Below are 17,759 nucleotides of genomic sequence, written 5' to 3' on the forward strand. Positions count from 1 at the left end.
TTTCGTGGGTTCGAGCCCTTTGTCTGGCTCTGTGCTGACAGCTAGCTCAGAGACTGGAGCCTGTTTCAGATTCTGTGTCTCCCTCTCTCTCTGACCCTCCCCTGCTCACACTGTCTCTCTCTCTCAGAAATAAATAAAAAACATTAAAAAAAAGTAATCTGAATCAGAGACTCCCACATACTTGCCTGAGGCAGCCATTGCCAATATGACCATGCAATAGTATTAACAATATCAAATACTTTATAGAGTATTATTTACCAACATTTGATACTATTGCATCAAGCATACACATTGAGGACCCAATAGCATCAATAACATCAAACATACAAATTGAGGACTCAGATAAGTCAGGCACCTAGAAACTGCTATATAATTGTTTGTTATTCTACATGGATATAAAACATCTTTAATCCTCATAATGATAACTCTTTCAGGTACTAATAGTGTCCCTGTGTTACATAATGAGAACATGTGACAACAGAGCGTCCAGCAACTTGCCCAATGTCAAACAGCTGTTAACTGGTGGAACCATGATTAAACCAACAGTGTGTCCAGAGTCCAAACTCTGAAGCACACCAATGCCCTGTTCCCTGAGAATTGGTCACACTCTGGGATTTTGAAAATGCTTCTTGTCAGATCTTACTCTAAAATTACAGGAATACAAAAGAAGAGAGCAAACGAGTTATGTATGAGACCTGGGATGTGAGACCTAAAGGTCCTTCCTAAGCCAGAGGTGATGTGAAAGCTTCAGGAACATGATTGACTTGGTGGTCATAAATGGCATTTCTGGATCAGAAAATGCTGAACTTATACAAAGAGGCACAGAATGGCGATGTTTCAAACCGTATTTCTGGTCTCCTGGATAAATAAATATTTACAAATAGGAAATATTGGGTTTAGCAACACTAAATGCCAGAGCAACTGTTTAACTTTCGGTGTGCTATTTGGAGTGGATGATTAAATATGCTCTTAAAGGCAGATTCTATAATATTTTAGTCAATAATCTCCCCTGAAATGGAGGGTAGAGACATTTTTATGTACCTATTGTCAATTTAAGAGACCAGCTTCCATCTGAACCACTTAACTTGATAGTGAAATGCTCAGTATTTTATAGTATCTGTTATTAGTTGTTACCTGGAAAATAATTTCTAATACATAGGTGTATCAAACTAACTTTGTTTACTGGTTTGTTAATAGTATCTTATTTTTTTTAATTAAAAACATTTTTTTTGGAATTTGGTGCAAACCGTCATAGAAAAGCATTAAGTTGAACCTCTGATATTTTGATTTTCTGCTTTTACTTCAGCAAAAGGTTTTACCAACCTAGGTTTTTGTTTTTTGTTTGTTAGCATTAGAACAATTTAAACATTTACAGCATATAATCTTGTTAAACTAAAGGTACCACATAAATAATAATGCTACCATTAATTAATTTTATATCAGAACTTTTAAAGGTCTTAAGATAAGTTACTTTCCAATATCAGGACACTGTTTTGTATCTCACACATCTTTCTACTGTATACAATTACTTTAAATTGTATGCAGTAAACTTGCTCATACAACCCACTGCTCCACACACTTAAAATAGTTTAGTAGGAAAATATTATGACCTTCTAGATTCAGTCTTACACTCACTGTGCCCTGAATGCCTGAAACCCTGTTAAAAGTGCTAGAAACTATGTTATTCAGCTGTTGTGAATCACAATCTTTTTTTTTTTTTTTTTGAGGGAAAAGGAGATCTTTTTCATGGGATGGCTCTAAGGCAAAAGGCAACCACAAAACATTTGGAGGTCAGAAATCTGGGAATGATGAAAATTTCAATATGCCTCCTGTGGAATAGGGGCAAAGCAAATTTTCTGATCCTTATCCTGGTAAAGATTCCTGATTACAGATTCTTAAACATAAAATCAAGTCTCCACTCTATCTGAGGGTTTCTTAGGGAAATAATATAATAATGTATAATGTTAGACTATGAAGAAACTCCTGAAAAACCTCAGTGTCTTTTGTGGTGTATTCTTAGAAAAATACTCCAAGAATACACAAAAGCCAAGACTATTCTTGGCTGTACCAGTTAGAGGGCAGTAGACATTCTAAAAAGAGCTTGCCTCTTCTGCTTGACCATGTCACCCTGATGCTGAACCAGACCTTCGTGGATTTCATATCCACCCTACTTGTCCTTGATGTTTCTTGGATGTGTGCTGTTTAGTATCTTTTGTGAAATTAATAGTCTATCTGCCAACTAGATACTGAGCACTGAACACTCAGCACATACAACAGGCTATGGATTGTGAGGCAGGAGTAAAGAAATTTTACTTCTCACAGAATTGTTTTTCCAAAGATTCAGAGTCTGTTGTCACAAAGCAGGTTTGTTTTGGCAAGCCACCCTCTCCTTTGTCCTAACAGTCAAGTGGGTCAGGCATTATCTTCTCAATTTTTGACAGATAAGGAAACTGAGGTTCAGGGAGCTTCTGTGATTTGTCAGTAAGTGGGACAGTTTTTATTTGAATCCAAAACACAAACTGCTTCTTCCACATTATTACAAAAGCCAGATGTTTCAGATTTAGAATGGATCCTTGTATTTCTCGGGATAAAAGCTCCATTTGCAAATAAGGAAGAATCTGACAACCTGATGTTTTCAATGCACAAAGGCACTCAAAATATCATTCTACTTTAACTACTGATTTATTGAAGGGATAGTTTTTAATTGCACCATAAAAATGATATTGAACCTTGCTATCCTAAAAAAATTGCACTTAACAATGAATGATAGATTTATGACTCACTTAATTGTTCACTTCTTGAGATTTTGGGGCTGTCTCTTTGCTAAAAATGAGGGGGTGTCTTCATTATTGACACAATCGCTCATTCTTTCAGTCATTTTTATAAACAAAAATATTGAGACAGTACAAATTAGAGAGAATGTGACAGAAGAGAAAGAATAATTACTTGTGGTTTTAACATTTACACAACTGCTGCAAACACATCAGAAGATGATAATGTTCCAAGTGAAGTGTATTGCACGGCACCACACTCTGGGATTCCGCCTTAGGTTTATTAATCTATCTTATTTATTCCCACCCTTGAGGGCAGGGGCTGCGGCAGACATGTCTGTGAAGCCTACTAGTGCACTACTCACTTACTGCGCATATACTATTAATTACTGCGAATGCATATAAATAAACTAAGCTTTATTTTCGCTTAGGAAATCAAGAATATAGATTATTATAATACTGACAATGCTCACATTTATTAACAAGCACTTTCGTGCAGAAACTGTGCTAGGTGATGCCTTGCATCATTACCTTATTTAATTTTCACAACAATCTTATAAGATGGGAACTCACAGACTTTCCAAGGGCAATAATGTCACCCATAAGCATATCGTGAATTTTCATTGGTTATTTTATTTTTCGGAATATCTGCCCCTGGAATAGTTCACCCAATTACTGCTTGTGCAAGAATATGCTCCACCATCTTCTAGATTTCTCTGAGTTGCTTAATGTTAAACTAACGGGTCCTTTTTTCATGATTGTTATGTAAATTAATGTCATCATCTTTGAATATGGAAATTGACCACAGATTTAGATTTGCCATTATTACTACATTATAACAACCTATAATAGTATGGCAGGCTGTTCCCCACCCTTCCCCTTTCGACAAATTCAGCATAATCAATTCTTTGCCATAACTGGAGGTTGTAAATGGAGGGCAAGGTCAAGAAATTGTGACAGGAATGCACAGTGTTTAGTAAATAGTTAACAAGTAAAAAATTCAGTTAAAACAATTAAAATGGAACAATAATAAATAAACCCAGTAAATACTAAAGCATCTGCGGACACATCCATAGATTATAAATTGAAATTGTGTATCCAGGTTTTGGTACAATACTGTTTCCTTTACTTTAAAATCAATTAAAGGAATGTATTTGATTTACTCTTTTAAATACGAGACTGTATCATTTCTATAATACTCTTTGAATTGAGAGTCTAGTGAACACACTAGAATTTTAAACTGTAAAATTTAAGTGACTGGCAAAAGTTTGTCTAAAAACAGCAAATTACACTCTTGGCCAACAGCCTTGAAGCCCCAGAAAGTCCCTGGTAGGTAAAAAATTGATTTCCAAAAGAGGGGCTTTTTTAACCACATCCCTTCTTCAGCATCTCCCGTCTATTGATGCACAATTTCATATCGCTAATGATTTTGAAAAGAGCTTTTCTTTCTGTATTATTCCCAAATAAAATCTTGTGATGATGCCAAAACAAGAAGAGAAACCAACAGTGTATGAGGGAAAAGAACTGCTAGAAGAAAGACAAATGATGAGTAAAAGCAGTATTTTAGGAGGAAATATTAAACCACTTGTATTAATATTACAAATGACCAAAGTTTTATTATTAGTCACACTGTCAGGTTAAATCAATGGGATATTAGTGAAGAGACAAATTTTCGCATTGCTTTACTGAATATAATAGAAAGATGGGGATAAAAAAGATACAAATTGTGAGGACAGAAATGATACACAAAAGGGTTCTAAAATCTGCTAAACACTCATGTAGGAAGTTATAATTTGAGATTTTGTTTTTCTCTGCAAAAATCAAACTCCTTAAGAATTAAGTTAAACTATGGGTGCCTGGGTGGCTCAGTCGGGTAAGCATCCAACATTGGCTCAGGTCATGATCTCACAATTTGTGGATTCGAGCCCCGTTTCGGGCTCTGTGCTGACAGCTCAGAGCCTAGAGCCTGCCCTGGATTTTGTGTCTCCCTTTCTCTGCCCCTCCCTCCCTCCTCTCAATAATAGATAAAAATTTTAAAAAAATTAAAAAAAAAAGGAATTAAGTTAAACTAATGGAGTTGAAAGGAGATTTTATGATATCCTAACTTTGCCTATAACATTCATTTGTCTTCTCTTTGGCCTGCCTCTCCCACTTCAACATTGGCCCGTAGAGAATGGTGTCAAGGCACAGCTTATTTCTAATTTTCCAGGTCCTGTAAATGGAAAGTCGATACTGATTTTCTTGGCTATGGCTAAGTATCATGTACTGTAGATTATCCAACTAGGGGACTCAGTATTTTTTTCCTTTAATAATTCTAGATAACCTTCATTTGGATTAAAAATATCATTGTTAGTTAATTTCACAGATAATAATAAAGCAATGCTGTTGGATCTTTTGTTTTGTGTGAACTCCCAAGGTAAAACTGCAAGTGAATTTAGAATTGTTATTCAGAATAACTCAAACTAACAGAATAATACTTTCAAAACAAGAATCCAACTGTTAAGTTGGATTTTTTTCACATGCTAATAACAGTATTTTAAAAAAGTAATATAAAGTTATATTTTATACTAACAAAAATAGTTTTCTTATTTGAAAGCAACTAAATGGGAGCCATCTTTCTTTCTTGAATATTACAGTCTGAATTTGTGTATTGTTAGGTTACAAAAATATAAACTTATTAAAGCCAATTCTTTTGGACTGAATTTTTAATTAATTTACTGATATTTTAAATCACTGAGTCAGAATTGCAGAGAAGTCTTTTTGGCTGATAAGAAAGTCAGCCAAGAAAGTTTTGATAAATATTCTCAAAAAACAAATACTTGCAAAACGATGGTACTGGTACAGAGTGATTGAAACCTTATATGACCTTTTTCCTCTTCAGAGTTCTATTTTATAAGATGCTAACTTTTTATTTTTTAATACTAAATGAATTACAAAAATGTTATGTAAGTGAAGTTCTATGATCATATAATCATAAAACAAGGAGTGTAAAAAGACTCTGAAGATATCTGTGCCTTATCCCCAACATGTGTACAAACTTCAGAGGTTCAAAGTCACAGCCTAAGATCGTACTATATGGAGTCTCTTCAGAGCCTAGGAGCCCGGGCTCCTTATTCACTGCTCAGTGCTTTATCCACAGCAGTACATTGCCACCATCAAGTCTCCATGTATTTAGCTGATATAAATTAAGCATTCCAGAAGTGACAATGCTTGACAACCAAATGCATAAAATAGTAAACAATTAACAATCAAAATAAGGAAACAGCTGTTAGTTTCTTTTTTATAAAATTATATCTAATTTACAATAAATGCCAATTAAAATTATTAACCAATATACATAAATCTCCTTTGCCTTATTGTCAAATAGCTATGTAAATTGTAAAATTCTTCTAAATTTTCAAAGAGATTCCTAAAGGGCTCTCCTTCTTTCTCTCTCTATCCTTCCCCTTTTCTCTTTCTCTCTTTTTGTCTCAGTCATGAATCCTTGAGCATACTGGTACTTCCTACACAATAAAAAGCAACTGTGTTATCACAGTGAAAACAAAGGGTACTAATAGGATAGTGAGTAATCCAACACAAGGCATTGTTGTGTGTGTACCACATTAGTCAATACATGCACAAGAGGACCTGAGGCAGAGCCAACACATGGCACAGCTCAGAGACTGAGTGAGGAAGATGCCATACTTCATCATCCAGTTGAGCTGAAAAAGAGAATGCCTACCTCTTATTTCCCCTAAATCTCATGATTATAAAATCTCAGCCAAACTCAACTTTACAATCCTCAACAACCACTAAGATTAACATGTTGAAGGCTTCAATATACAGAGATCTGACAAAATATAATTTGAAAAGCAATGACTTCCAGGTTGGTTGTCGAGAGGAAAGGACTAAGTAGTGGATGAATAACTGAACTGAAACCTAGAAATGTCACTACTAATGTATTATAGAATGACTTGCTGTATACTTCCCTTATACCAACAGTGCAAACCTATCTTGTTACTTCTTTATTACCATTTGCCTTCATCTTTGAAATTGCTTCAATTTAAGTGATAAGAGGTTAATTACTTTAAGAGGTGACTTGTGATGGTCTGAGGTACCAACACATTTCATTTACTGCTATATCTCACTTCTTCAGGATTTCTATTCAGCATGATAGAAAAGTTAGTGAAACTTTATTGGCCAATATTGCTCTTCCATTTAATCAAATAATTAATTCACTATTCACTGTAGAAGTATCAGGAGAATACATTATTTTTGTGAATTACAGATCAAGGGTCTATCTTTTTGTATTTAAAATCACTATTATTTCTTTGAAGTATTCTTTCATTTTTTTTTGGATCAACATTATTAAAAACTTATAACCAGTAGATCAGTTTTCCTTTGTTCACATTAATGGAGCATCTGCCATGTGCTACCTCTTACGTGTTGAGTTGGGAATCCAAACTGAGTAAGAAAGACACAGTTTGCCCTTGAGGGCTAAGTATCCAGGAGAAAGATGTGTGGCCCAGGAGCACCTGGGTGGCTCAGTCGGTTAAGCATCCTACTTCAGCTAGGGTCATGATCTTGCAGTTTGTGGGTTTGAGCCCCAGGTCGGTCTCTGTGCTGACAGCTCAGAGCCTGGAGCCTGTTTCAGATTCTGTGTCTCCCCTTCTCTCTGCCCCTCCCCCACTTGCACCCTCCCCCTGCTTTCTCTCTCAAAAATAAAGATTAAAACAAACAAAAAAGAAGATGTGTGCCCAGACATTGCAACTGCAATGCAATGAGGTAAGTGATGTGGTCACAGGCTGCCATGGGAGAAAAGAGATGCATAATTCCTTCCGGAAGAAAACATTTCCTGAATGGCTGTACTAAATTCTGAGGGATGACAAGGAAGGCTCAGAATCAAGAAGAAGTTGAGGGGAAGGCACACTAGGAAGGCATACATGAAGTCAAGCTGCCTCAATGCTATTTGGAAAGCAGCAGCACAATGAAGTGGTTGAGGATGGACTTTGGAGATAGACTGCCTGGGTTCCATATCCGGTAATTATTTAACTTCTCTGTTTCTCAGTCTCCCCATCTATAGAAAGGGCATAATATAAAATCTGCTCTAAAGAACCATAATGAGAAAAGATGAGTTCCTTTTTGTAAAGCACATAGTAAGAGCAATTTAAATGTCTGCTATTAATAGAGTGCAGGGTTCTTGCTGGCAGCAGCAGAATGAAAAGTTTAAGAACAGAGCAGAGGCTAGGCCAGAGATAGGAGGCTCATGGTTAATTCTGAAAGAGATGGGAAGCTATTGCTGGATTTTAGGCACATAAATGATGAGAAAGGCTAATCAGTCATGGGGAGACAGGAGTGGGATACAATGTGAAGTGGAGAGACAAATTAGGGGGCTCTTGAAACAGTCCTTGAATGTTGCTACGAATCTGAACCAAGGCATTGGGACAGGAATGGAGAGAAAAGAGTAGACTTAAGAAATACATTGGAGGCAGAGTTGGTAAGACTTGATGATTCACTGGATTATGGAATGAGGGAGAGGTATAGCTCAGGGACTGGATGGGAAAGAGGCGATACTTTATTATCAAGCTGAGCTGAAAAGGAGAATGCTTATCTCTTTGGTCTCTTGGTATTTACAAGCACACACTAAATGTTAAACTTACTTCCCTTCTACATGGTATTGTCTCCTTTTTACAAGTTGAGATGACTTGATCTTGAAAAAAAAAGTACAAAGACTGAAAAGTATTTAATTATGTACACTTGGCCTCAGAGTTTCTAACTTTAACTGAGACCTTGAATTTCAATGACAATATTCAAAATTTGGAAGATATCTTTTGGCCTTTTTCCTTTAGTTTTCTTTTCTGAAAATGCAGAGACATTCTGGCTGGCCTTGCTTTCCCTGGTGTTATGTGATTCTCTGACATCAGCACAGATATATTCAGCTTTGACACATGATACTGGCAGGTTTGAGACAGAAGGGGACGATGGCTGAGGCTGCAGCAGGAATGACAGCTAAGCTGAAGCCCACTAAACGGCATCTGCAACAGGTGTTTGTGGAACCAGAGCCACAAAGGGCTTCTTCCTCTATTTTTAAAAAGTGGGGAAGTAACTCCTTCCGAAGTCGATAGTAGCTGGGAAAGTTATACGCTTATGGCTATGAGACACACTCATCCAGATATAATGTTTATTATATCAGGGTGGAGCAATTCTTTTTGTCTCCTTCTATTTTTGAGGTAGAAGATTCTCCTCTCTATGGCAGAGATCCTGAAGTAGGAAGATAAATCTGCTAAGTTCGTAAGATTTTTTTTTTTTAGTTCAATGATGCTATAGCCATGTATGTGGCTAACTTTTACACGTAGAAGATTGTCTTCTCTCTCCCTGGAGGGCCATTAAACTTAGTGGGCTGTCAGAGAATTGACAATGACAGCATAATTGAACAACCAAACACTTCTTATTTTCAATAGAGAATCCTAAAGCATTCTAGCTATTAAGCAGAAACAAGAGTCTGTTTCCATTAAGGCGAAGTAACCCATCCCCCTCCCCATATATTTTTTACTACTTCTAATAACTTTAATCACCACTATTGGCTGTTCCTATAACAGCATTGAGATACTGGATAAAATATCATAACATCTAAGCCATTTTTTAGGTTTATCTTTTTCTTGGTCTTTGTGACAACCCCAATTCTTACTCCCCAACATTCTCTCTAACCATAGTTTTGGCAGAGACTTGAATCCAAGAAACACTGGTCTGGCTTTGATCTGGTTTTGTAATTTTGAGGCTACAAACCTCAAAGTATTTTTCAGGGGAAAAAATGAGCACTTCATTTCACTGTTCAGCAAGACAGTATATTGAGTTTACTCATTAATTTGCCTCTACCTAATTTTAAGAAGATAGATAAAATGGTGTCATTGATTCTGTTTATTAATTTACCATGCAGTTCTAGTACTTTTTCTTCATTACTCACTGAATTAATGAACAGTCAATATCAGAAGCGAGAAACATTACCCCCAAGTGGATATATTTATAAAAATGTTTCTGTATGCTGATTTTCCTTATCTTCTTTCTTAAAATTAGCATGGTAGTATATTTCATCCTGGCAAAATATTTTAATTAGGTTGTCCATGGATATTTCAATAAGCTTGGATTTTTTTTGACATTTCAAACATAACCTTGTGTCATTCATGCATGTCTTGTACTATTTTAAATGTACAGCATGTTATAGCTGCAGGAATTACCATGGTTACTTGTATTGCCAATAGTGAACTGCAGTGAGCATTAAAAACTACTGTGCTTCTTCCCTTTGTACTGAAAATGACATCATTCTCAATAATCACAATCATATGAATTAATATGGAACCATGGAGAAAAGTGACTATAAGACAACTAGCCACAGTGGAAGAAGTTCTTAAGAGCTAAAATATATTCAACGAGCTTTTTGAGGGTATACTATATTCAAATTCTCTAAGTGCTCATGTTCATGCCAAATTTGGCTTTACTTTATTAACAATATTGTTGAATGGTTATAATCTCACCCCCTCCTTTAAAAAAAGTATTCTCTTTCAGTAAATGTACAGGATTGGTATTTCTTTCAGTGGAGAGAGATTCACATTTAATGTGACATGATTAACAGAGAACTCAATTGGCAAGGCTTGCTGAAGGTACTTCTGTATCCAGAGATGATATCCAGGATTAAACTGGTTTGATGAGAGCTTTCATTTCTGACTATGTTGACTAGCTGAAGCTTGATAAGAAAAATTCTGGTTAACAGTCTTCTTCTAAGTTACTATCCATTCCCTCCTGCTTCATAAAAACGCTTTAGAAATTCTTGGGGCCATTTTTCCATGCATCTCACAGATCTCTTCACTTTGTTCAAAAGACTTCCGTCCTGCAAATCTCCCAGTAAAGGGCCCTGAACAATGACACACGCTGTAGTACAGAAGTCTCTACTCACCTGCACTGGTGCCTGCACCGGATGTGAGGTCTCCACCCATCAGACCACCTATGGATTAAAGGGGAAGATCAAAAGGAGAAAAGGCTAAAGGCCCACAAAACAACACACTTTACTTTTAGCAACCACAGTATTTTGGCTCTCCCAAGAGTCCTAAATTTATAAAATAAGTTGGAAGGCTGACATTTGCTTTATTATGACATGCTGTGCTCAAACATTAAACCTACATTCAATCACTGACATTTTACAGAATCTTTCTTTCTAACAAAGGTTACATTTAAAAAATCCAGTGTTTAAATGGTCTCTGAATTTTTATTTTTGGATGTTTTACAGAGAGTGAAAAAAAAGAGTAAGGTTTACTATATTTTTAAATAACCATATATTTGATGTTTAATTCCTTGTAAATACATTTTCTATAATTAATTTTGTTAAAATGCTAATTGTCCAGAACTTTGGTCATTTCATGAATCTACCCACAGTGAATGACCTCGTTTACTACCTGAATTTTCCTTACTGACACCATAAAACGGGTTTCAGTGGCTAAAAATTTCGAAAGGTATGCTTATTTGCTAACTTAAAAAAGAACATTAAAATTTGACAGTGTTAAAATATAAGAGCTGGGGTGTTTCAGTAAGATACTGAACATAATAATTACTCTTAGTTTTTAAGGAACAAGATTTAGCCAAAAGAATAGAGTATTAGTTAGGTTATTTTCTAATGGATTCTAAGAGATACTCTATAATTATTTGTTGGTTTTGTTTTTGGAATTTGATGAAAATGTTCATTACATTTCAAGAAATTTTTTTGTTATTTCCAATCAAATAATGTTTTGGAAATAAAGTATGAATTTTTTAAAAAATAAATGAGCATGAGTTTATCAAACAGGAAATTCAACTGCATTTGAGTACAGTGTGAAAAGAATAGCATACACTTATTGAAAATTCTTATGAAAAGTTTCAATCATAGTCAAAAGTAGAAAGAATGGCATAATGAAGTCTTTTAGACATATCTCTCAGACTCAAGATTTACCAAGATTTTATTATTTGGCTATTTTGGTTATATTTTCTATATAAAGTTTCCGTACTTAATAGTAATACGTTTAGTTCTAATTATAAGGCAGATATTGAAGTATTCTCAAGGAAAAAATCTTCTGTGAATAAATTGCTTTTAATACAGTTATGTGTGCCTAAGACATATTAAAAATTTTCTATGGAGTGCTTTTTAAAAAATAAAATATAATGTTTAATGTTTTGCTTTATATAATTTAGAAGTACAGTTATTCTCGGTGCTTCTTTTGGAAATATGAAGAAATTGTTTGGTTGTATTTAATATACATCTACTTAGTTCCATCTGTGAAGCTGGCAAATCAGGAGGACTTTCTTCCCTTCAAGGTTCTTTAAATCCAGACACATATTCAATACAGCACATCATATTGTGTTCTGCTTGATCTGAGTAAGAAAATGGTTGAACTTTTCCTGAGCAATAATTTCTTTTCTCTGGAACACTGTGAATCGTACAACAGTAGGGATTTCTCAGAAGTGTTGAGACAAATTTGTGGCAGGTGTATACGTTCTCATGATGGGCTCTTAATCTCATTTAGTTTTGTTTCTATTTCACACTTCTTATAAGTTATGCTATTTTATCACATGTCTTTTCCACTTTAAATCTTTTGTGGTGTAAGTTTCTATATAAGTAAATAAAAATTGACCAAAATAATAAATAACTAAATGGCGCAAATACTATCAGAGGACAGAGGGGAAGATTTCACAGAATGGGGTGATACCTGGCTACGAGGGAAAAGGAAAGTGGCATTTTAGGTGGGAGAAGAGCAAAAGCAAAAGAATGGAGACAGGATATTCTACTTTCTGTCTGAGAAAGCATGTGGTCAAAATATAGCCACATGAGAGATGGGTGATAGAAAGTCTGAACAGATAAACAGCAGATTATGAAAGATCTCACAAGACAGGCTAACGTGGTTAAAGACTGAAAATAGGGCTATTAAGCAATGAAGGAACATAACAAATGGAAAACTGAAAAAGTGAACATCTTGCTAAGAGTGGCTTCTTTTAATGATTTGCTAACATTGTGTCCTTATGAGGACATACCTGTGTTACCTGCACTTGGGGGTCGATGTGTTACACCAGGAGACATACTATTTCTCTGCAGAGAAGGGTGGGCCAGTGGCAAAAGGTTGGGGTTTCCCAGTGAGCTGACGGGGTTGCTGTATACCAAACTGTTGTGGCTGGACACTGGGATGGAGACTGGCATCTCAAAGTTGGGAGGTGGAACAGCCTGTGGGAGCAGAAAAAAAAAATATGGGTAAAAGGAAAGAAGAGAAACAGAAGCCCACAAGGGCAGACAGCCTTTACTTTTCCAAGAAAAATTTCAAATTTCAAGCTGCTTGGTGTCTAGAAGACCATTAAGAAGAGCTCTCAACATGTTCAGATCATAAATTGATTTCTTTAATGGGCTTAGAACTCTTTCTTTGCAACTATTAGAAAACGTTTCACTTTTGTTTAAAACAAAGCCCCATTTCATTAGACTCCATTGTCTTTGAATTCCATTCTATTAAGTAATAATTGTTCATTTGTGATGTCTGAATCTGGTGCCAGAAATGACTGCGAGATCAAAGGTACATGATTGTGATGACTTCACAGAGAAAAAGGAGGATTAAAATGCAAACCAGAGTCTTCAGTTTAATTGCTTATTGAAGCATATTTATGCAGAAGTTTAATGATATAAAATCATCTCCAGGCATGTGAATAGCACATATACTTTAATTATTATTTTTAAAAGTCTGTCATTTGAGAGTAACTCTAAAGATAATAGACATTTTAAGATCCAGAATTCAACAGAGCATGTATCATTCAATAATTCATATTTTAAAATGATAGTTCAGAATGTATGTTACACTTCACATCTCGGGATATACAGACACTGACAAATGGCAAGGCCTCTACCTTACATGAGAAAGTGGGCAAATATTTAGGGAACTGCAGTTGTGTGGATATCTAATTAAGAGTAATCAGGTCCTAATTATTGATATTTTGGTATTATTTTAGCAATGTAAGCAAAATCTCGCTTATTTTTCTGCTTGTACTAACTAGATGATCATATGTACAACTTCCTCCCTCCTTTAAAAGAAATTTAACATTAAAAATGAAAACACTGTTTGAATATATTGCCAGAGGACTCATAGTATCAGAACATATAGCATTCTTACTAAAAAATCGATTTATGAGTGTGTTTATGTGTGTATCTAATATATATATTAGAGACAGGGTTTATATAGAACATTCCCTCAGGATTCTCAAATAAGGCACTGTGTAAGTTTAAATGCATATGTGCATGTGACTGAAAGGTTTTTATTTTTATTTATTTTTTTACCATTTTTTTTTCAGTAATCTTAACATCAACTTTCCTTTACTGGCTCATTGGCTGGCTTGCATCATATGTCGTATTCTGCAAAAGCTGTTTATCCTGATGGTAGATTCAATACTACTTTCTATTTATGCTTATGCTCTTGTATACTTTGTCTTGTTTTTTTTTTCCCCATGATCTGGTCATGTCAATATTGACAGAAGCAAATATTTCATAACTCTTTCACATGTCTTTGATTCCTCATTGTCTTAGAGGAAAATCAAAATGTTCACGTGCTTTATTAAAACAGTTATTCTTTATTAAGACATTATCTTTTTTAAAAAAATTTAAACATTTATTTATTTTTGAGACAGAGAGAGACAGAGCATGAGCTGGGGAGGGTCAGAGAGAGAGGGAGACACAGAATCTGAAGGAGGCTCTAGGCTCTGAGCTAGCTGTCAGCACAGAGCCCGATGCAGGGCTCGAACCCACGAACCGCGAGATCATGACCTGAGCCGAAGTCGGACGCTTAATTGACTGAGCCACCCAGGCGCCCCATATTAAGACATTATCTTAAAGAGAGTAACAAAAAATAGTTTTGGATAAGCACTGTCATATAGTGAAATATAAACGTTTGATAAGACATCAAAGAATGAAAATATCCCCAAACGTCCAGAGCCTTTTAAACCACAAAAAGTACTGGTGTATGCTATAAAATAAAAGTCTGTACAATGAATGAAATACTGTATTCCTATAGTAAAAGGCCAAAGAGGAATTACTTAGAATACCTAGGGAAACAAAAGGTAAGTACTGTGCTAGGTCTTCTCCATTTGCCCCTCCAGACCCACTCTCCACCCTCTTCACTGCTGTTAAGTCCAGGAGGCTGACTGTCCAGACTGCATCTGCCTCGCTCCTCTTGCCCTCTGGCTTCAGCTGGACCAGCAGAGGCACCAGCAGAAGTGGAGAGTAGGAGAGCGACCAGGGTGTCGCATCCTCCTGGCTGAGCCATGAGTGGACTAGTGAAGGTCATGCCTCTTTTCGGGTCCTATCTTCACAGACTTAGGTCTTGTTCTGTGTGCTCTGGTATCTTTTCTGACCTCTTGCTCCTTCAGGGCTAGATGTGGTAATATTCCAGGCTGCAAGTCCTAATATCCTTCACTATTCCTTTCAGTTTCACAGAACACTACCTGTCTATAAACAATCCTTTTACTAAACTCCCTTCAATTACCATGTTTCCCACCAGAGCCATAACAGTGACTCTCGAGATCTAGAATTGTGGCACTCTGCAAGGGTGGACTATTTCCCTAGGGAACATTTTGGAAACCTGTGAGACAATTTCTGGGTGTCACAATGATTGGGGCTGTGTGGCAGGTAGTCAAATATGCTGTCTACCCTATTATATGTGGGACAGTTCAACACAACGAAGAATCCTCTCTTATCCCATTCAACTCTCCAAAACCCCTCTGCACATTCATGGGTGAGAAAACCATTCCAATGATGTGTCAGAAGTAACTTTGTTTTACCAACACGAGGTATTTTTATACACTGAAACACAGATTTTATTATACACTTAAATTTCCAGAAATGCAATTACTGTGTGCACTGAGGGAATATTCAACTTTGTTCTCTAAGGAACTTCATTAAAAATGGTTTTCCATCTTGAAAACTCATGTCACCAATGGCAGTTCTGCTTTTGTAATTTGGGTTGTAAATACAGGATAATGTTTTCTCTCAGTTCATTCCATTAAAATGTTTTCCCCTGCCCCTTCACTGAAAATGCTCTTGTCATAGTCATTATTGACTTTCCAACAGTAACTCCTTGGCCCTCAACTTGGGACACAGCTGGTCACTTCTTCTTGATAAACTTCTTTTCCTTTCAAGACCTTTAACTTTCCCTCCTATTGACCTTGATGGCTTTCCTTCTCCATATTTGTTGCTGGTTCTTTCTCTTCTCTCTGCTTTCTGAATTTAAGAGTAGCATGGTCCTTTATCTATCTGCAAGTCAGCTCTCTCTCCTGATTCAGCCTTGCATATCCAACAACAACTTCAATATTTCTACTTGTCTCATGTCTAATCTAATAGACATCTCAAAACCAACTCCAACCTAGCTCCACTCATACCTTTCGTCATCTCCATCTGATGACAGCTCAATGCTTCCAACGGCACATAATAAAATCTTTGGAGTTAGCCTTGAATCTTCACTTTCTCCCACACCTGACATCCAGTTCATCTGGAAATCCTATTGGCTTAACTTCCAAATATATCCACTTTCCAATCATTCTAAAGGCTCTAGCACCATCACTTGTTGCCTTGATCACTGCAGTTGCTTCCTAAGAGTTGCCTGCTTCTATCCTTGCCCTCCTTCTTTTTATTGTCAATGTAGCAATCGAATAGATCCCTTAAAAGCACAAATAAGATGATAACACCCCTCTATTTCAAACCCTGTGTGAAGTGCCCACCTTACTCGTAGTAAAGCCTAACTTCTTCCAATGTTCCATAAGACCCTATAAATTCCAGCTTTCACTAGGCTTCATTATCTGATTTCCTATCATCCTCTTCCTCACTCACTCATTCTTGCCTCACGTCCATGGCTAACTCCATCACCTCCTTCAGTTTTCTGCTCAAAATCTGGCCTTCTCAAGGAAGCCCACCCTAACCACCTTATTTAATTGTACAGCTTGCCTACGAACCAACCATCCATCTCCTGACCTCTTTCTCTTGTTTATCTTTCCCGTGTAACATTACTTATGATGTTGGCCAAATAATGTTCCCTTTCATCAAGCTGGTAAAGCTCTTTTGCTGCAAGGTAATGCAACCCTCGTCTATTATTTATTATATGAACTATTTTTCATCAAAGGAGGATTTTTAGAAAGACCCTGTACTAATATGAAAATACAAGCTTACAATTTACTGTATATTATTACCTAGCAGGCACTGTACTATATAATTCACACACATTATATGATCCAACACTTTCAACATCCCTTCATAATAAGACATAATCCTTTCCTTTTTAAATCAGTGAGATTAAGTGGCCCAAGATCATCTAACTAGTAAGTGACTAAGCCTCTTGCTTCTTCTACTAAACCATTGTGTAACACAGTTAAAGTTTTTGGATAGAAATAAAATATTGCAGTCAGAAATTATACTCTGAAGTGAATATGGGCTTCACATTAATGGCCTATTTGTGTACCATGAAAATAATGAGCTAAAACGGGGTTCTCATGAAATGTGGGTGAGCATCCCTGTTGGAGTGAGCTCTGTACTCACTACCAGGGTGTGGCTGAGGTCTTAGGAAAAAATAAACCTTAAAGACCCCTCTCTTCTGTATTTACTCAGGTTTGGTCTTTTTAATTTTTATTTTGGAGAGAGAGAGAAAGAGTGAGCATGTAAGCAGGGGAGAGGGGCAGAGGGACAGTGAGAGAAATCTTAGCAGGATCCAGGCTCAGTGCAGAGCCTAATGTGGGGGCTTGGTCCTGAGATCCTGGGATCATGACCTCAGCCAAAATCAAGAGTTGGATGTTCAACTGACTGAGCCACCTAGGAACCCCACAGGTTTGGAATTTTAAATTTGTAATGTTTTTTTTTTTTTTTATTTATGTCTAGGAGAGAGAGAGAGAGAGTGAGCAGGGGAGGGTCAGAGAGAGAGGGAGCCACAGACTCCGAAACAGGCTCCAGGCTCCGAGCCGGCAGTCAGCACA

General features: G+C 36.4%; 1 protein-coding gene across 8 annotated transcripts in view; it reads right to left on the minus strand.

Moving 5' to 3' along the window:
* The window catches only part of MEF2C (myocyte enhancer factor 2C), a 151,061-nt gene that overhangs the window by 20,161 nt on the left and 113,141 nt on the right, over positions 1–17,759 (minus strand). For all 8 annotated transcript variants that reach the window (XM_077770977.1, XM_077770974.1, XM_077770976.1 and 5 more), the window contains 2 exons: positions 12,804–12,990; positions 10,702–10,749 (listed from right to left, as the gene is read on the minus strand). In XM_077770977.1, coding sequence (XP_077627103.1) covers positions 10,702–10,749; positions 12,804–12,990 — 235 coding nt within the window. The remainder of the gene's footprint in view (positions 1–10,701; positions 10,750–12,803; positions 12,991–17,759) is intronic.

The sequence above is a fragment of the Crocuta crocuta genome, unplaced genomic scaffold, assembly GCF_008692635.1.
Source record: "Crocuta crocuta isolate KB4526 unplaced genomic scaffold, BGI_CrCroc_1.0 scaffold196, whole genome shotgun sequence".
In the NCBI taxonomy this organism is placed as follows: Eukaryota; Metazoa; Chordata; class Mammalia; order Carnivora; family Hyaenidae; genus Crocuta; species Crocuta crocuta.